The sequence below is a fragment of the Mustelus asterias genome, chromosome 27 (assembly GCF_964213995.1).
Source record: "Mustelus asterias chromosome 27, sMusAst1.hap1.1, whole genome shotgun sequence".
Classification (NCBI taxonomy): Eukaryota; Metazoa; Chordata; class Chondrichthyes; order Carcharhiniformes; family Triakidae; genus Mustelus; species Mustelus asterias.
The window spans coordinates 39,699,675-39,720,951 of record NC_135827.1 but is presented as its reverse complement, the minus strand read 5'-3'; the positions used below and the strand labels follow the sequence as shown (position 1 = coordinate 39,720,951).

Sequence of the window (21,277 nt, the reverse complement as noted above, 5' to 3'; positions counted from 1 at the left end):
TTAGAGGACTTCAGATATCTTGGAGGGTTGTGGGTCAGGTAAAGATTAGAAAGATAGTCTAAAGGCAAGGACAAGGGTTTCAGCAGATGAACTGAGGCAGGGGTGGAGTCTGATCATGCTACAGAGGTAGAAGTATGTAAACTTGGTGATGGTGAGGGTAAGTGATCAGAAACTGATCGTGAGTTCAGTTATGACATCAAGGATCTGGTTTGGCCTCAGTCAGAGAAAGGGATGAAACTAAAGGGATGGAGTTGTTAGATAAGGAATGATATTTGCAGCAGGGAGCAAATATAATGACTTTGATAATTCCAATATCTAACTGGAGGAAACTTCTGCTCATCCATGTCAGCCAAGCAGTCTGAAATAATTTAGAGATAGTGGAAGAGTCAAGGGAGATGTTGGTGAGGTAAGGCTGGGTGGCGTCATGCATCTGTGTAGAAATTGACATTGTGCACATCTACCAATAAATCTTCAAAATGTTCACATTTCAAAGCTATGCATTCCCATGGTTTTCCCATTTTTGTTTCATATTTTTCCTACCCCACATTAGAAAGAACTACTTCAAAATCTGGAGATTTTGTAAAACACAACCAGTTCTTTCCCTGCCAGCACCTAACCTCAGAAACCGACAGAGTTGGAACTGAAATGTTTACACGCCTTAGGGACAAGCAAAACTATAAATGTGCTTTATAAAAAGAGGGAGCCATTTTAATTGATTTATGAAGTGAGCACATTTATTAACCTGACACTCAGCACCTCAGAAGCACTCGGAGAAAGTGAATTAGCCACAGACACACACTGCTCATGCACAGTGGGATCATGGTGCAGCTGTTCCTTAATGCACTTGTGCTCAAATAACAGTCTCGGGTTTTTATTAAAACATCATTATCAACAAATTATGGGGCAGGAGCAAGAATAAAGTTACCTTCAGGATGATTTGAGAGATTTCTATTCTTTATGTGTCTGGTGAACTGATGTTTTCCCTCTAAAGAGATGCAAGAGATTACACGGATTCGGAAATCCCTATGATTCACGGCAACAGCAGCTGTTCAAGGAGAAGGTCCACTGCTACTTTCTCAGGACAACTAAAAATGGGCAACAAATGCCAGTCTTGCTAATGCCCACATCCAAATAAAAAGAGCCTTAGATTAAGCAGTACATTGGTGGTCATTAAAATCAAGTGCAAGAACATTCATTAAATTAAATTGTTATAAATCACCCGTTTGGCCTAAGCTAGTGTTATGTCCAATTTTGGGCACTACCATTAGGAAAGTTCATACAGAGGATGCAGAGATTTACTATAATAGTAATTGTTTATTTATTAGTTACAAGTTGGCTTACATTAACACTGCAATGAAGTTGCCTTGAAAATCCCCTAGTCGCCACAGTCCAGCACCTGTCCGGGTACACTGAGGGAGAATTTAGCATCCACCTAATCAGTACGTCTTTCGGACTGTGGAAGGAAACCAGAGCATCCAGAGGAAACCCACGCAGACACGGGGAGAATGTGCAGACAGTGACTCAAGCCGGGAATTGAACCCGGGCCCCTGGCACTGTGAGGCAACAGTGCTAACCACTGTGCCACCCACTTAAATGGTACCAGGGCTGAGAGATTTGTTACTCCAGAGGTGAGCTTGTTCTCCTTATAATTGAGATGATTAAGAGAAGATGGAATAATCATGTGAGAGGCTTTAATAGAGCAAATAATGTTAAAACCCAGACCAGAAACTCCAAAGTGTTTTATGAAGTTAGCCTGGACCCTAAGTTTTACATTTGCTTTTAGCATGTGTGAGCATAAGGTGCTTCACTCCAGGTATAGTTCAAGTGACCCACTTGGAAGATTTTATCAAACCAAGTTTATTTAAGAACACTGTTAAAATATAGAAAGAATTAGCATAACTTTTATCAATCCAAGATTCAAATTTGATATAGTATAAACCTTAACAGCTAGCTATCTCTGTTGTTCCAAGTCAAACTGCATCCTATAGACATCCTTCTCTAGACTTGGCACAAAAACAAGTATGCTCGTGTGATGCTGGGTTTGCAGCTTTTTATCACCTGCTGTGAACTGGTCCTTTCAACGTTGGATCAATTCTCAGAGGCTTCCCAATCCTGGAACTTTCCAAAACGTTTTTAGAGAGAGAGAGAGACCCACTGCCTACTTTCCATCATCTGCTGTGAACTGGTCCTTTCAACGTTGGATCAATTCTCAGAGGCTTCCCAATCCTGGAACTTTCCAAAAAGCTTTTAGAGAGAGAGAGAGAGAGACACTGCCTACTTTCCATCACCTTCTAGCAGCAACCGAGAACTGAAACTAAAAGCTGGATTTTTCTGTGGAATGACACCTGACTTGCCAATCATCCCCAAATCAAACTCCAGTCAGCAATCCCCAAAGGACCATAAAACCCCAGAACACTGCATTAATCCAGATTAAAATCAGCAGGATGTCCATTATGTTGTTTCAGTAACAATTAGAGGATACCGGTTACAGACATCACGGCACCAATAAAATGCTAGGATCTGCTTGAAAACCCTGCAGAGAAACATGATTAAAACACATTTCTTAAAGGCACAGTATTGTCACAATAAGGAGAAATGGTTTCCTGTTGGTAACCAGAGAATGCAGATTTGAGATAACTTTGCAAAAAAAACTTTAGGGAGTACATAAGTAAAAGTTTTTTTTAAATAAGTTCAGCAAATTGTGTGATCTGGAATGCACAGGCCAGGAGGGGGGTTGGAAGCAGATTCAGTAATGACTTAATTTGACAAGGAAGTATATAATTTGACAGGGAAGTATACTACGAAAGGTCTGACACTGGAAAGTTCTGAAGAACAAAGGGACCTTGGCGTGTTTGTCCATAGATTTCTGAAAGCAGAAATGCAGGTTAATAGGGTGGTGAAAAAGGCATATGGCACACTCGCCTTTATCAATCAGGGTATAGATTACAAAAGCAGAGAGGTCATGATGGAGTTGTATAGAACTTTGGTGAGGCCACAGCTGGAGTACTGTGCCCAGTTCTGGTCGGCACATTGGAGGAAGTATGTGATTGCACTGGAGGGGGTGCAGAGGAGATTCACCAGGATGTTGCCTAAGATGGAACATTTAAGTTATAAAGACAGGTTGGATAGACTTGGGTTGTTTTCTCTGGAGCAGAAAAGACTGAGCGGCGACCTGATTGAGGTGTTCAAGATTATGAGGGGCATGGACAGGGTGGAGCTGTTCCCCTTAGTTGAAGGGTCAGTTACGAGGAAACACAAGTTGAAAGTGAGGGATGGGAGGTTTAGGGGGGATGTGAGGAAAAAGCTTTTTACCCAGAGGGTGGTGATGGTCTGGAATGCGCTGCCTGTGAGGGTGGAGGCGGGATGCCTCACATCCTTTAAAAAGTACCTGGATGAGTACTTGGCGCATCATAACATTCAGGCCTATGGGTCAAGTGCTGGCAAATGGGATTAGGTGGGCAGGTCAGGACCTTTCATGCGTCGGTGCAGATTCGATGGGTCGAAGGGCCTCCTTTGCACTGTAGGATTCTGTGATTTTTCAAGAGAGAATTGGATAAATACTGAAAGGAAAGAAAAATGTTAGAACTGGGAAATGAGAATGGGCTCATTGAAATCCTCAAAGAGCCAGCACAGGCATGAGGCGCTTAAACAGCTCCATTAGTACTGCAATGTGCAATGAACACCTAAATGACCAGTGTGCAATCATTACTGTAGCAGTAAGCATTCTTACAGTTCCCCTCACAAAGTATGTGAGGAACACAGCCCTCCTCATCTGTTTCACCAGGTAAACTGGCACACATTGATGCATTTTGTACAGCATGGCTTCCGACTCTTCAGAGCCCAGTGTGATCAATGGGTCCAGTTCTATATTTTCATCCTCACATTGCTTTTGAATATAATAACCTACATTTATATAGTGCCCTCAGGCCATCCCAAAGTGTTTCCCAGTCTTGGGCCTGAATTTTCAGAATGGTGGGGTCTCGGTCCCTGCTACCCAAGGAATTGGTGGGGAATGCATCCCCTCTGACTCCAGCCGGCCATTTCACAGTCTCATTAGCATTAATTAGCAGAAGGCGGGACTTCCATCCATCACCAGGAGGGACTCCCACCTTGCAAAGAGGCAGTCAATCTAATTGGCTGACAGCTCTCCAGTCATTCCAGTAACAGCACAGCCATGGCCAGAGGCGAGCTGCCTGGAACAAAGTGCCAGGAACTTGGCAGGAGGGGCGGGGGGGGAGAGAGATAAGTGGCAGAGAACAGGTTGGGGGGGTGGGGGGGGGGAGAAATATGGGTAGGGAAGGCTAAGGGTGGGGGAGGTGGATGGATCAAGAGGAGGGCAAGCCCGGTATTGGGGGTTAGGTCGGTCACAAGGGGAAGGCACCCTCCAGATGGAGGCCCCTGTTATAATCTAGCAAACATGCAGCCAATTTGCAGCGATATCCTCCAAACAACAATGTAATAATGAGCAGATTATCTGTTTTTATTATGTTGATTAAGAATAGATATTGGCCAGGAGGCTGGGGATACGTCTTCTACTCTTCTTTCAAATTCTGTCACGGGATCCTTTAGACCCAGACTGGAGAGCGGACCGGGCCGTACTTCAATGTTTTATCTAAAAGATGGCACCTCCAACAGTGCAGCACTCCCCAAGTACTGCACGGAATGTCAATCATGTTTTTTTGAGGTCAAATTTCTGGAGTGGAACTTCAACCTACAACCCTCTGTTCAGAGGCAACAGCAAGACCAAGTGTGCCATAATGATGCAGCCACGTAATGACACCTCAAAAACAAAAATTGACACTGAATCATATAAAGGTCTAATAGAAAAACTCAGCAGCATCTGTTGGGAGAGAAACAGAGTTAATGTTTCGAGGCTGTATGACTCTTCTTGACGGTCACTTTGATTTGATTTATTATTGTCACATGTATTGGGATACAGTGAAAAGGATTGTTTCTTGCGCGCTATACAGACAAAACATACCATTCATAAAGTACAAAAACAGAAAATGCTGGAAAATCTCAACAGGTCTGACAGCATCTGTGGAGTGGGAATAGAGCCAACGTTTCGAGACCGGATGACCTTTCGTCAGAGCCTGGGGCCATTCATAAAGTACATAGGGGAGAAGGAAAGGATTTAGTGTTACAGTTACAGGTAGGGTGAAAAGAAAGATCAGCTTTATATTTCATAGGGCCATTCAAGAGTCTGATGGCAGCAGGGAAGAAGCTGTTCTTGGGTCGGTTGGTAGGTGTTCTCAGACTTCTGTATCTTTTTATTGACAGAAGGAGATGGAAGAGAGTATGTCCGGGTGCATGGGGTCCGTGGTAATGCTGGCTGCCTTCCCTCTTCATCTCTGTCAATATGGACCTTTCCAGCATTTTCTGCTTGTCATAGAATCATAGAAACCCTACAGTACAGAAAGAGGCCATTCGGCCCATCGAGTCTGCACCGACCACAATCCCACCCAGGCCCTACCCCCATATCCCTACATATTTTACCCACTAATCCCTCTAACCTACGCATCTCAGCACACTAAGGGGCGATTTTAGCATGGCCAACCAACCTAACCCGCACATCTTTGGAACCCACGTAGGCACGGGGAGAACATGCAAACTGCACACAGACAGTAACGTGAGGCCGGGAATCGAATCCGGTCCATGGCGCTGTGAGGCAGCAGGGCTAAGCATTGTGCCAAAGATTCTTTGTTGTTGTTGAAGTTTGTATTTTTGACACAGAAGCCCATCTGGAACTGTATACTAACACTTAGCTGCATAGGACATACGCTTATGCTTGAACTGCCAATTTAAGTTTAAAGTTTACGTTTATTTATTATTGGCACAAGGTGGCTTACATTAACAATGCAATGAAGTTACTGCGAAAGTCCCCAAGTTGCCACACTGCAGCACCTTTTCAGGTACAGTGAGGGAGAGTGCTTTTATTTCAGATTTCCAGAAGCCGCAGTATTGAGGGCCCAGGTAGCTGAAGACACGAGCACAAAGGGTGGAGTAAGTAAAATAAGGAATGAGTAGGAGGCCAAACTTGAGGAGAGCAGAGAGCTCAAAGGCTTGTAGAGCTGGAGGACATCCAGAGAGAGAGAGCGCGTGAGAGAGAGAGAAAGAGAGAGAGCGAGAGAGAGCGCGAGAGAGGGTGGGCCACTGTGGGCTGGCTCAATCTCCATCATGTTTGACAGGCAAGTTTTTCCTGATCTGTGCAAAAATCAGCAAACCAGTGCAATGGGTCAGCACATGCCTTTTTCCCACCAATTTTGGAAATTCAAGTTTATTTACTTTCTTTAAACCTCTAAAACTGAATACAAAGATGATTTGCACCAACAACCTGGAGGTCAGCAGTGATTCTAAAACAGAATACTGACTTAAGGTGCCGGATGCTGTTGGCTTCCAGCTTCAAAATTGAACCCCCCAGATCAATCCGAGCAGAACCAGGAATAACCAATTCTATATCACACAAATGAGGATGCTGCGTGCTGAGAATGATCTCCGTTTTGCAAACCACCTCCATGTGCAACAGTGAATGTCTGCATTTGACGCTGAATGACAAAAGAGGGCCTTTGTCGGTTCCTAACGCAGCCCAGGGGCATCGTCTAACTGAAACATGCAAGCTCTACAATCCTGAAAGCCCTCAATCATTAACCAGAAGGAATAATCTTCAAACACAGAGTGTGTGCCTGGATGACAAGTTAAATTGCACTTCAACTGGCAAATGATTAAGGGGCAGCTCTGGAGCTGTACAAAAACAGATCCCATTGAGAACCAGGAAAGGACATATGTATAGGAGCAAAGGACACGTGTATAGGAGCAATGTAATCCTCATTTCGAAATTAAGTTCTCCAGTAAAGAAACTGCAGTAGTTGAGGAGGAGAGTCCACAGCATTCCAGATCGTTGACATTTTTTAAATACCCAAGATGTGTTAACAAGTGACAACTTTATGGCATCTAACAAAGTTTATTTTCTAACATAAGCGAGAGACAGATTATTTACCAAAAGGCAACAGCAGCAAGAGAGGGAGTGGTTGAGAGAGACACGAGTATGGTAGTAACCATTGGTGTGGAGATGCCTGTTTGTGAATAGTAACCATTGGAACAGCATTAGTTGAGTGTTCAGCCAGCATTGTGTGGCATTAACCTCTGTGGAAGGTAATCAGAGACTGTCAGCACGGTGGCACAGTGGTTAGCATTGCTGCCTCACAGTGCCAGGGACCCGGGTTCGATTCCAGCCTTGGTGACTGTGTGGAGTTTGCATTCTCCCTGTGTCTGCGTGGGTTTCCTCTGGATGTTCCGGATTCCTCCCACAGTCCGAAAGACGCGTCGGTTAGGTGCACTGGCCATGCTAAATTCTCCCTCAGTGTACCCGAGCAGGCGCTGGAGTGTGGCGACTAGGGGATTTTCACAGTAACTTCATTGCAGCCTATTTATGGCTAATAAATGAGCAAACTGTCCACAGCATACAGCAGGAGTTCTGCAAAGGTTAGCCACAGAGGCCAGAACACAACAGGGGTTGTGTATAGTTTATCTACATAGAGTTGTTCTTGTGATCATAAAGCATTTTAGTGAGTTGGTGAGTGTAGGTAAGCAATACCATCCCCGCAGCACTATCCTCGAGTGTATCTGTTCCACTTTCTCAAAGCACGCCAGCTTGCTGCTTTTAATACCACCCCTGCATCAACTGTTTAAATAACCCATCAGATTAAATTACATTCACAACCTTTTTCTTTTTTGCACTTTGAGGGATTTATTTCATTCAGAGCGCAATAAAAAAAAACCTTCCAGGCTTCAATCTTGCACATTATAAAAGAAAATGAGTAACACTGAAGAAATATTGACACGCCAGCAATCAAATCTCCCTTCTTTCATCAATGCTGGGCACATTGTTGAACCATACGGGTTATAACTGAGAACTCACAAGGGATCCCAAAAGTGCACAATCATTCAGAAAAGCATTCCAGAAATGGCAAGGACTGCAGCTATAATCAAACACAAAGGCAACAGTCGCCAGAACTTACCAAACATTTTCAAAAAACAAAATTGTTGCAGTTTTAAACGGTGAGGTGGGCGACGATGCTCAGGAATCAAAGTTAGATGCTTGGCATCAGTCCAAAGCAGAGCATATTCAGACAGATCAGTTTTCACAGTAAACGCAAGCAGATTCCACACCCAACAGGCATCATTGGTGGCTGAGTGTGGTGTGAGAGTTTCTGTGTACGTGCTCACACATCCCTTTTGTTTTCTATCTCAGCTTCATGTCTTTGTTGGAAGTACTTTCTCTGCTCCTGTACAGCACGCTCCAGTAATGGCAAATTAACTCCATCCGCTTCCATTAGCAGCCGAGCCTGGATTACAGGAATATTGCCTAAAAATACAGCGTGGAGAGTCACTGAGTTAATATCTAGTCAATCAGAGCAATCCCAGCACAAGTGCAGGAGACAGAATGATGCAAAGTGAATGGCTATTTTGAAGTCCTTTGATGAACTGGCTGATCTCAATGCAACAGCTGGCCTCTCTGCCCCTGGAAGATGAAATGGAAAGGAAAATAACCAGACCTAGAGAGTCTAGGGTTAGTGATCAACCTGTTAAAACTTTCAGGACTGAAGTCAGGAAACACTTAGGCACATAAAGGGTGGTAGAGGTTTGAAACTCTTAGAAAACTGCAGATGATGCTAGACCAACTGTTAATTTCTAAATCTCAAATTGATAAATTATGAATCAAAAGATATGAAGGGATATGGGACAAAGGCTGGTATATGGAGATCAGCCATGATCTTATTGGATTGGATAATCAGGCTTCAAGGGCTAAATGGCCTCTTTGTGTTCCTCTCCGGTGATTCAATAACATTTTTTTGAATTTACTGTACATAAAACACAGAATCCAAAATCAACAATAGGGACATAAATTCAACTTCAAAGTCATAATCTCTGGATTATGATCTGAGCCATGTGTAAACTGGCAGATTGCAAATGAAAGCATGGCTCAAAGGCTGGTGTGGGAGAAGTGGGCTCCAGTTAGTGGGACACTGACACCAATACTGGGGAAAGTGGGATCTGCACCATTGGGACGGTCTACACCTGAACCGTGCTAGAACTGGTGTTCCTGCAAGCCGCATAATTAGAGAAGTAGAGAGAGTTTAGAAGAGTGGGAGGGGATCTCATAGAAACTTATAAAATTCTAACAAGGTTAGACAGTGTAGATTCAGAAAGAATGTTCCCAATGGTGGGGGAAGTCCAGAACTCGGGGTCATAGTGTGAGGATAAGGGGCAAACCTTTTAGAACTGAGGTGAGGAGAAATTTCTTCACCCAGGGGGTGGAGAATGTGTGGAATTCACTCCCACAGAAAGTAGATGAGGTCAAAACGTTGTGTGATTTCAAGAAGAAATTAGATATAGTTCTTGGGGCTAAAGGAATCAAGGGATATGGGGGGAAAGGGGATATTGAATTCGATGATCAGCCATGATCAAAATTAATGGCGGAGCAGGCTCCAAGTGCCAAATGGCCTCCTCCTGCTTCATGTTTCTATGGGAGAGAGGACTGGGTTTGAGACTATGGGCGCAATTTTATGACCTTTCCCATCAACAGGATCTTCCAGTCCTGCTGATGGCAGCCGCTCATGGTGGGCAGGCAAACCATTCAAAATGCTGCAGACCGCAGCGGGACTAGAAGATCCCGGCTACGGTCAATGTCAAGCTGCGTCTGCTGCTGGAAAACCTGCCACAGAGCGGCCAGAAAATCCTGGCCTACGTTTTTAAATTTGAATAAGCACAATTATGAGGACATGAAAACTGAGCTGGCCAAAGTGAATTGGCAAATTAGGTTAAGGGAGAGGTCAATTGAGAAGGTCTAGCAAACATTTAAGGGGATATCTCAGAATACACAGAACAGGTACACTCCAACAAGTTTGAAAAGTCCAAGAGACGGGCCCACCATCCGTGGTTAACTAGAAAGGTTAAAGATAGTACCAAACTTAAAGAAAAAAGCATATAACTGTGCAAAGACCGGTGGCAGGTCAGAAGATTGGACAGAATATAAGGAACAGCAAATGATGATTAAAAGAATAAGGAGGAAAAAATTGGAGCACGAGAGAAAGTTTGCTAGAAACATAAAAACAGATTGTAAGAGATTTTTTAATAAATATTTAAAAAACAAAAGTGAATAAAATGAGTGTTGGTTCTATAGGAAGTTGAGCCTGGAGAACGCACAATGGGAAATAAGGAGATGGCAGGTAAATTGAATAGGTATTTACCATCAGTTCTCACTATAGAGGGCAGCATGGTGACACAGTGGTTAGCACTGCTGCCTGATAGTGCCAGGGACCCGGGTGCAATTCCGGCCTTGGACTGACTGTCTGTGTGGAGTTTGCACATTCGCCCCGTGTCTGCGTGGGTTTCCTCCGGGTGCTCCAGTTTCCTTCCACAGTCCAAAGATGAGGTTAGGTTGATTGGCCGTGCTAAATTGACCCTTAGTGTCAGGGGGACTAGCAGGGTAAATACGTGGGTTTATGGGGATAGGGCTTGCATGGGATCGTTGTCGGTGCAGACTCAATGGCTGAATGCCCCCCTTCTGCACTGTAGGGATTCTAGGATACAAGTAATGTCCCAGAAGCAGCTATAAACCAGGAAATGGAAAGGAGGGAGAAACTCAGGAAAATTACAGTCACCAAAAAGTGGTATTGAGTAAATTAGTGGTACTGAGTTAGCTTAACTTCTGTTGTAGGGAAAATGTTCGAAGCTATTATTAAAGAAGTTATGGAAGGACACAGGGATAGATTTATGGTAACCAGGCAGAGTCAACATGGTTTGTGAAAGGGAAATGATGTTTAACTAACTTACTGGCGATCTCTGAGGAAGTTACATGTGCCATGGGTAAAGAGGAACCTGTGAAGGTACTGTAATTAGATTTCCAGAAGGCATTTGCTAAGATGCCACATCAAAGGTTATGGAAGGAAATAAAAGCTCATGGCATAGTGGGCAACATATTGGGCATGGATAGAAGATCGGCTAGCAGGAAGCAGATATAAATAGGTCTTTTTCAGGTTGGTAAGATGTCAACTTGGCCTCAGTGAGATCCCAGACGTACTTGAAAGTGTGGGTCCACTGTTGAATACCAGTTGCCCTGTGTACCTGCAACACAGTAGTGGCCACAGCTCCTGCTGGTGCTGTGCTGCCTGTGTGCAGAGCTGCTGACCTCCAAATGGCACGCAGCTCTTTGAGAAAGAACTTCCTCCTGGAAATGGATGCAAGCTTTGCTTCATACTAATTAAAAGGTCATCACCCAATAAGTTAAAGCAGGGCAAACTGACCATACCCAAGTCCAAATAATTTATACAGAGTGGGAACAAAAATGGATCAAGCGCTGACCTCTGCTGGCCTGAGCCTCGTGCGCAGGCAGCTTTTCTTTCTGTGTTGGCTGAAACATAATTTAGAATCATTTGGCAGGGTTTTCCGGTCATCGCTATGAGCAGGACGAGAACGTTTGGGAAGCCGTCATCCAAATTTTCCATCCCACCTGCGGCAATGCGCGCTGTTGGCTGGACTGGAAAATGCCATCCATTGAATTTTATAGTACAGGAGGCCATTCAGCCCACTCTACCTGTGCCATTCTCTGTTCTATTTTCCTCATATTGTTTAAAACTTTTTTTTCCCCCTCACTTCCTTTTTAAAAGCCAAGATGTATTCTGCTACTCCGGTTTCCTCCCATAGTCCAAAGATGTGCGGGTTAGGTGGATTGACCATGCTAAATTGTTCCTTAGTGTCAGGGGGACTAGCTAGGGTAAATGCATGGGGTTATGGGGATAGGGCCTGGATGGGATTGTGGTTGGTGCAGACTTGATGGGCCGAATGGCCTCCTTCTGCACTGTAGGATTCTATACCACTGACCTTACAACCCGATGTGTAAAAGAAATATCTCCTAAACTCTCCCTTCAACCTTTTGGTCTTAAATTGAAATCTTCCAATCAGCAACTCAGCAACTCGGCAACTGAGGAACATAACTTACTTCTATTCTGCAAAGAGACATAGATAGGATACAAAGCTGGGCTGAAAAATGGCAAATGGAGTTTAACCCTGATAAATGTGAGGTGATTCATTTTGATGGGTATAGATAGAGTGAATGCGAGCAGGCTTTTTCCGCTGAGGCTAGGGGAGAAAAAAACCAGAGGGCATGGGTTAAGGGTGAAAGGAGAAAAGTTTAAAGGGAATATTAGGGGGGGCTTCTTCACGCAGAGAGTGGTGGGAGTGTGGAATGAGCTGCCGGATAAAGTGGTAAATGCGGGGTCACTTTTAACATTTAAGAAAAACTTGGACGGGTTCATGGATGAGAGGGGTGTGGAGGGATATGGTCCAAGTGCAGGTCAGTGGGACTAGGCATAAAATGGTTCGGCACAGACAAGGAGGGCCAAAAGGCCTGTTTCTGAGCTGTAATTTTCTATGGTTCTATATCAGATAAGCAGTCAAAGGCCATTCAGAGTTTGAAAAGTTTAATGATGTTGGAGGGGTAGAGTTGGTTGGCTTTGGCACCCACATGAATGGTGGCAATGGTTACAACGACTTGCACTTATAAAGCACATCCAATCGATTGTCTGTCCCAAGTTGCTTCACAGGAGTAATTATCAAACAAAACTTGACACTAAGCCACACAAGTTGATACTAGGACAGGTGACCCTAGATCAAAGAGATAGGTTTTAAACAGTGTCTTAAAAGCTAGGACTGTGGAAGGTGTGGAAACCAGATTGGAGGAACTGGAACAGGGAGTTGAACAAGAGATGGAGTTGGGACACTCACTATTATCGATTCTGTCCTCAAAGAATTTCCAATCTACCTGCTGTGGTTTCCATTTCTCCAAGTATCATATACTCAGATCCAATGCGAGCTTCAAATGGTTCCACCAGTAAAGTCCGGACCCGTAGCTGGTAATCGATCAAGTTGTAATGCACAGAGAATATTGCCTCGGAGATCTTGGCATCATAACTAGTTAACCTATAAAAGAAACCATTTAAATTGAAGTGGTCGCAGCTATCACAGCAGTGTGACATTCTCGAGAAGCAGGTCTGAAATCCTGGCCTGTTATCTTGTACTGAGTTTGGAGAGATTACCAATTTTCAGAGGTTTCCTCCTGCTCAGGTTTTCACATCAGGTTCCAGGCGAGCAGTTCATCATGGAAAAGAGCATGACCCCCTTATCAGCTTTTCTGCGCTGCGCAATGCAATATTTTCCAAAGGACCAATGGGCAACTCAGCTACAGGGAATAGATTAAAGAAATAGAAACTGAAAGACAACTTACAACACAAAAATACACAGAATCTACAGCTTAGAAACAACCCAACAGCTCCATGGCCATGTTGCTACTCCACATGAGCCGCCTCCTTGTCAAAAACCTATCCCTCTGCCCACATAACCCTCGATTCCCTTTTCCCACCGAGCCGTCCCTTAAATGCATTCATTAATTAATATATAGATATATGAGATATTAAACAGATTGCAAAATGTTAATCTTTGGAATATTGTAGTATGCCTTCAGCAATCTAATATCAGTTTTCCGCAGTGATTAACACACGGGGGGAATTTTACCATTTTGAATCTAAGTGCCGAATCTGGGCGTCAAATAGATCCGAGCCTGGAATCCTCTTTCCAGCGCGCCCATACGAGTTTTGCCGGCTCCGGCCTGATCCACGCCGTGGCCGGGGCTTTGCTCTGGCGGACCGATCGGAGCTCTGAACTGCGCATCTGACAGCGTGCCCGGGCGCGAAACAAAAAGCAGAAAGCGAAGAGAACGGCTCTCTGACATTCATCCTCTGGTCGGGGGGGTGTGTGTGTGACCGATCATCCCCTGGAGGTTGGGGGGGGGGGGGGGGGGGGAGGAGGAGGAGAGGGGGTGTGACATCTCATCCTCCGGTCGGGGGAGGGGGGGGGTCTGCTGCCAGTCTGTAGCCGATCCCTCCTGCCGGAGTGGACGTGCGGCCATGCCATCCCATAAAACCTTCAGAATGAATCGATTCCTCGCTAAGAAGATGAAGCAGAACCGGCCGATTCCACAGTGGATCCTCATGAAAACCAGCTACAAGATCAGTACAAGTCCAAGAGGAGAGACTGGAGAAGGACCAAGCTGGGCCTGTAAAGGGATACACCATCACTGGTTCACTACCAGCCACAGCCATCTCTCCCGCTCTCTTGCCCCTGCAGGGAAGAGTAATCTGTGGCTGGTAGTGAACCAGTGATGGTGTATCCCTTTACAGGCCCAGCTTGGTCCTTCTCCAGTCTCTCCTCTTGGACTTGTACTGATCTTGTAGCCGGTTTTCATGTGGATCCACGGTGGAATCGGCCGGTTCTGCTTCATCTTCTTAGCGAGGAATCGATTCATCCTGAAGGTTTTGTGGGATGGCATGGCCGCACGTCCACTCCGGCAGGAGAGATCGGCTGCAGACTGGCAGACGACGCCCCCCGCCCCGACCAGAGGACGAGACGTCACACCCCCCTCTCCTCCCCCGCCCCAGGGGATGATACATCACACCTCCGCTCGTCCCCCCCCCCCCCCCCACCCCACCCAGCCAGGGGATGAGACGTCACGCTTCCCCCCCCCCCCCCCCCCCCGCCCCCCCACCTCCAGTGGATGAGACGTCACCCCCCCTCCCCCAGGGGATTATTGGTCACACCCCCTCCCCTCCCCCCTCCCAGGGGATGACACGTCACACCCCCTCTCCCACCCCCTCCTCCCGCCCCGACCAGAGGATGACCTGGTCAGAGAGCCGTTGCAGTCTCTGACCCCGCTCTTCGGAGGCTGCTGCGGCGACTTCAGATTTTTATTCTGCAGGTCGGTAACAGCGCGGACGCGGATCGGGCCAGAAGACGGTAAAGTGGGATTTGGCGGTAGAGTTGGGCACGCGGTTCATTAAGTCGATTTAAATGCATGCAAATGCATTTAAATCGTCGGGCCGCCCGATTTGGGCGCGGGCCGGACCCACGCCCGAATCGGGTGTCGGTAAAGCCGCGATCTGCTCGGAATCGGGTGCAGATCGCGGTATAGGCCCGATGCCCAACCTTACCGCGATTTCGCGCCCGTGTCGTAAAATCGGGCCCACGGAGTGATCTCTGTGTTGAGTGAGGTGAGGCAGTGGAGGTCAAAGCTAGGAGTGTTCCACAGCCACTTCAATATGGTGATTAGACCTGTTGAGGGGGAGTCAGCAATAGCAGATTACAGATTCCGATGGAAATTAGTTAAATATATCTGTGATCTTTCACTTAGCCTCTCCCATTAAACAAAACTACTCAGGCACCAATGTTTTGCTGCAATAGAGGTAGACACCCTGACTACAATTAGCATCAATCACTGAGAAGATCTACATGCTCAGTGGCACAGTGGTTAGCACTGCTGTCTCACAGCGCCAGGGACCAGGGTTCGATTCCCGGCTTGTGTCACTGTCTGTGCGGAGTCTGCACGTTCTCCCTGTATCTGCATGGGTTTCCTGCAGATGCTCCAGTTTCCTCCCACAGTCCAAAAGACGTGCTGGTTAGGTACGTTGGCCATGCTAAATTCTCCCTCAGTGTACCTAAACAGACGCCGGAGTGTGGCGACTGGGGGATTTTCAAAGTAGCTTCATTACAGTGTCAATGTAAGCCTACATGTGACACTAATAAATAAAAATAAATAAACAAAATAACATTTTCAAACTACTTGAAGGAGTTGGCACAATGCTAATATCCACTCCTCTTTAGGATTAAGCAGTAAGTAATGAGCAGCTGTCCCTTTGTACTTTTCCAGTGAGCACCCTTGGACATCTGTTTGCAAAGGGGTTTTACCAGAATGTTTTGTTAACATTGCATTTAAATGGTGCACAAAACAGTCAGTGGCTGATCAAATCCACCACTGCTGTTCCTTCCCTTTGACAGAGATCAAAAATACTCCAAGGTGCCGGGCTTCACAGTTCTGGCTTAATCTGGCCCCACACAAGCAGGTTCATACCCGCAATACCCGCCCTGAACTGCATCCGTTCACCAGTGGGTCATTATCCCTCCTTACACCAGCAGCCAGCATCAGATCCAATTTTAACCCTGGCCGGCTCCCCATATGTAACATTGAAAAGTAACAGTATATAGTCTCACAACACCAGGTTAAAGTCCAACAGGTTTATTTGGTAGCATGAGCTTTCGGAGCGCTGCCCCTTCATCAGGTGGATGAGTCCACCTGATGAAGGAGCAGCGCTCCGAAAGCTCGTGCTACTAAATAAACCTGTTGGACTTTAACCTGGTGTTGTGAGACTACTTACTATGCCTACCCCAGTCCAACGCCAGCAACTCCACATCATTGGGAAGTAAAGAGACAAAAATGTTAAGGCCAACAAAGGACAGAGGGAGGGAGAGGGGAGAAAAAAAAAGGACAATAAATAAACAAGGCAGTCAGAAAATGAGACTGTCATGCTTTATAAAAATTATGTGGTACTGGTGGAAAATATGGAGTGGATTCCTCCATCCTGCACTCACAGGAAACACCACCTGTGTGAGCCTCCTTCCACATGATCTCCAAGCCAAGAGGAAAAGGGGAAGTGACGGAGGAACAGCAAACCCAGAAACAAATGCAGGTTAGAGAGAGGGTTTCCCTCTGTCATCACGGATATATAACACAACAATCCCAAGAGGTTGACCCTGGCAACCTCTACCCTGCTAATCATGCACCATTCTGTTTGTACCTGCCAAATGTTCTCAATGCACTTCCTTCCTCGACTTCACCGGAACAAATCTCCCACAAGAAGTGAATCTCTCCAGCCTGTGGTAGCATTCCTTGCTGCTCTCAGTCCCTAACTGTGAAAAGAAATGAATTGCAGTTTCACTATTTAACAGCAATTAGTTCATCACTTACATAGCAGCTACAGAATACCCAAGGCCGCGCACACACAGGTTAAAGGGTTTGAAAGATCCTGCACAAGACACCAGTTGGTTATTATGCTTCACGTGGCGACAGCACGTGCATTAAAATTAATCCTTTGTACAGAGAAGAGCAAACAGCTGGTGGAAATGTTTGCAAGTTCACTGACGGGAATTCCGTGGAGAAAACAGTTTAAATACAGCTCAGGAAGAAATCGCTGCCACAACAAGTAGCAAAAAGACAAACGATTTACAATCTACTAACAGCAGAGAAACACACTATTTTACCCATCTGGTTCATGCCGGTGTTAATTCTCCGTACAAGCCATTTCCCTCGGTCTTCTAACTCTTACCAGCATAACCTTCCTTCTCTTTCTCCATCCTGCCAATTTTAATGATGTGCATCTACATATCTTCTGTTCCTCTATCTCGTGTAGATACCTGATTTCCAAGGAGAATGTGACCTACTTATTCTTCCACCCAAAAATGTATTACCGTACACTTATTTTTCAAGTTAATTTGTCATTCAGACCATTAGATGGATGAGAGGCTCTTACACATAATAGTTTCTTCACCAAGGTTCAAAACCCTTACTCCTCGGAGAATAAAGTTTCTTTTTGCACAATGCTTGTCAATGAATCCAGTGTAGATCGGCCACGATTCTCCCGAATTGGGACAAAGTGCCCGTGACAGCGGGAAACCCCGTTAGCAGCATCTTACAGCTGGGATTCTCCCACTAATAGATGTTAAATTATTCATATCGCGAAACCCGCAGACCAGCCCCGCTGTTTCGAGACCGGGCCGCCGTTACTAAATGGCACCCCAATCTTCGCAGTCGTTTACTGCCGCCCCCCCCCCCCTACCAAAAAATGAACCACCAACCCTTCACCAAAGAGGGGCATCCTCCCCTGCCCACCCACAAGTAACAGGTAACCCCCAACCCTAAGTCATGAGGGAGACACGACCCGTGCCCCCACTTCCCCCCAGAACCTCCACTCAGGACCCCCCCGGCCCCCATCAGACCCCCACACATTCCCCCCTCCCTCCCCCCCCCCCCCACCCAGTCTGCATCTTGGTAGTGCAAACAGTGCACTACCCCCTGGCACTGACAATCTGACCTGGCACTTTGGGCCCTGAAAGGGGTCTCGAGGAGGTGTCCAGTGGCCATTTGCCACTTTGCTGCTGTCAGGCTACAGAGGAAGGGTCCCTCAACGGTCCAGGGGGTTGGGTGGGCTCAAGTTGGGGGCAAGGGGTTGACCTTGCCACTCTGCCAGGTTTGGTGTGTCGTGGCTGTATTGCCCCTTCTACCTCGGCATGGTGACAATCCTATGATCAATTTCTGCATTCCTGCCTGTCAGTTGTGCAAATTCTGGTCACTTTAACCTCTATTCCTCCCATCCACACAGCGCCCCCCCCCCTTCCCCCAACCCCCAAATTGATGGCAAGATTTTGAATCACTGCAGCACTCAATTTTGCAGCAGAGATTTCTCCCTGTCAGAATCCGCAGGTGCGATCAGACCCCTTTGAAGTCCTTTGACAGAGAGATGATGTCAATTACATCTGGGCAGGGTGCCCAGCTGTGGACTCAGCCTGAATGTATGCACACAGCTTTGATTTGAAGTTGCTGTGGCTTCCCAGCTAGCAACAATTGTTGAAACTCTCTCCATTGCACTTGAAACGTTTAATCTATAACAAGTTCAAGGGGCAGTGCCTCGTAAAAGATTCAGCTGTTGGATCCAGGGATTTCTATCATCCTCCAGCCATCTGTGTTTATTTTGATTTCCCTTCAGGGTTAACTGCACCTCAAGTACCCCGGTGCAGCCGACTCCCGATTCTTCAGGCTATCGCGATTCACAATCAGGACTTGCGGGCCCCCGATGCAATAATGGGTTTTCTTTCAACGAACAAATATTCAGGAGCCTAACACATGGGAAGAGCCTCCAAGCTTCTCTGCTCAGGTCCTGTTCACCCCATACTCATTGGCCTGCAACACTGACACAAATTTAAAATTCTCATCTGTGTTCAAATCCCTTATCTTGTCTCCTGCTTCGCATTCTCTTGCCGTGTTACTGCTGCACATATTCTGAAACATTGCCCAAAGTACTTTAAGTGTGAATCTAAAAAGTGTTCAATCAAAGAGGATATAATAGTCAAACACATTGCTTGGAGGAAGTAATCATATCGTATTACTCTTATGTGTGTGCCATGTTGCTGCTACAACAGAATGACTGCTGCAAATTGTCTGCATAATAGACAAGAGTATTTGAATTGTGAAGCACCTGGAAACATTTCAATGTAATAAGGTGCTGAGACATGTAGAGCACATTGATAAGCAGGCAGGTGACAAGGGGCTGCAGTTCAGGGATATTGGCCAGATTGAAGAAGTTGCCTGACACAGTCCAAGTTTTCCACAGAATCCCTACAGTGCAGAATAAGGCCATTCGGCCCATTGAGTCTGCACAAACTTTCTGAAAGGGCATCTTACCGAGACCCACCATCCCCGTAACCCAGTGGTTCCCAAACTTTTTTCACTGGGCCGCACTTTCGGAATAAAAATTTGCTCGGGCAAATTTTTTATTGATAAGAAATACATTCAAAAACAAAAAAAAAACAACTCCTCGCAGTGCCTGATTCATAACATAGAACACAACTACTTTATAATATGATCATGGGACATCCAGAAAGTATAAAGCAATCACTTTGGAAAAATATCTAATCCATGGTTAAATGTTTCTTTGATTGTCCTTGAATCCTCCCGCCACACTTGCCATCCTCTCTCGCCGCACCAGTGTGGCGCGCCGCACCCTTTGGGAACCACTGCCGTAACCCCACGCATTTACCATGGCTAAGCCACCTAATCTTTTTATTTATTTATTAGTGTTACAAGTAAGCTGGTATTAACACTGCAACTAAGTTACTGTGAAAATCCCCTAGTTGCCACACTCCGGCGCCTGTTTAGACACACTGAGGAAGAATTTAGCATGGCCAATGCACCTAACCAGCATGACCTTTGGACTGTGGTAGGAAACCGGAGCACTCGGGGGGAAAGCCACGCAGACACGGGGAGAACGTGCAAACTCTGCACAGACAGTGACCCCTAGCCAGGAATTGCACCCAGGTCCCTGGTGCTGAGAGGCAGGAGTGCAAACCACTGTGCCACCGTGCTGCCTGTACCTGCACATCTTTGGACTCTAAGGGGCAATTCAGCATGGCCAATCCAAGTAACCTGCACATTTTTGGTCTGTAGGAGGAAAGCAGAGCACCCGGAGGAAACCCATGCAGACACTGGGAGAGTTTGCAAACTCTACCTAGTCACCCAAGGCTAGAATCGAATCCAGGTCCCTGGCGCTGCAAGGGGGCAGTGCTAATCACTGTGCCACTGTGTCACACTATCCTTTTCTGACCCACGGGTCAAGGCTGGGTCATAGAATCCCTACAATACAGGAGGAGGCCATTCAGCCCATCAAGCCTGCACCGACAAAAATCCCACCCAGGCCCTATCCCAATCCCCATAACCTCAACCTGCTAATCTCCCTCTTCTTTTGGTTTACATAACTAACATGAGCAAAACCCGAGCCAAAATTTGCTGAAAATATGATAGTAAAGCGATTTGCAAACAGCAAGAAGAGATGCAAGAATTCAGGAGGACATCAGCAGGTTAATGAAAGTGGAATAAAAGCAAAATACTGCGGATGCTGGAATCTGAAAGAAAAACAGACAATGCTGGAAAACCTCAGCAGGTCTGACAGCATCTGTGGGGAGAGAATAGAGCCAAGTTTCGAGCCTGGGTGACCCTTCGTCAGAGCCGGCTGACGTCAGCTCTGACGAAGGATCATCTAGACTCGAAACATTGACTCTATTCTCTCTCCACAGATGCTGTCAGACCTGCTGAGATTCCCCAGCATTTTCTGTAATTAAATTGGAAGGCTGGCAAATGCAAGTTAACATGGAAAAGCACGAGGCAATATATTTTGGGAGGAATGGGCAGATTTATAGAATACCTACAGTGCAGAAGGAGGCCATTTGGCCCATCGAGTCTACACCGACTCTTCACCAGAGCAGGCCCTATCCGTATATCCCAGGCATTTACCCTGCGAATCCCTCTAATCCACACATGCTGGGACAATGGCCCCATTTACCACAACAATCAACCTAACCTGCACATCACTGGAGTGCAGGAGGAAACTGGAGCACCCGGAGGAGACCCATGCAGACACGGGGAGAACATGCAGACTCCGCACAGACAGATACCAGAATTGAACCCAGGGCCCCGACGCTGTAATGCAGCAGTGCTAACTGCTCTGCCACCGTGGTGAATCATTCTCTGAAACTGCTGGCAAGCAAAGCAATTAAAAAAAACATTTTTTTTTATACTTAGGGACACACAGAGGCTCAGTCATAATTAAATGACTGTATA

General features: G+C 46.1%; 1 protein-coding gene across 2 annotated transcripts in view; it reads right to left on the bottom strand.

Moving 5' to 3' along the window:
- Window positions 1-4,890: 4,890 nt before the first annotated feature.
- ten1 (TEN1 subunit of CST complex) overlaps window positions 4,891-21,277 on the bottom strand; it is a 17,154-nt gene continuing 767 nt past the window's right edge. Inside the window, exons 2-4 of one of the 2 annotated variants that reach the window (XM_078199056.1) lie at window positions 16,686-16,797; window positions 12,824-12,981; window positions 4,891-8,365 (exon numbers count right to left, since the gene is read on the bottom strand). In XM_078199056.1, the coding sequence (XP_078055182.1) occupies window positions 8,223-8,365; window positions 12,824-12,981; window positions 16,686-16,774 (390 nt within the window). In that variant the 5' untranslated portion in view covers window positions 16,775-16,797 and the 3' untranslated portion in view covers window positions 4,891-8,222. The remainder of the gene's footprint in view (window positions 8,366-12,823; window positions 12,982-16,685; window positions 16,798-21,277) is intronic. The other variant, XM_078199057.1, reaches the window with a different exon arrangement.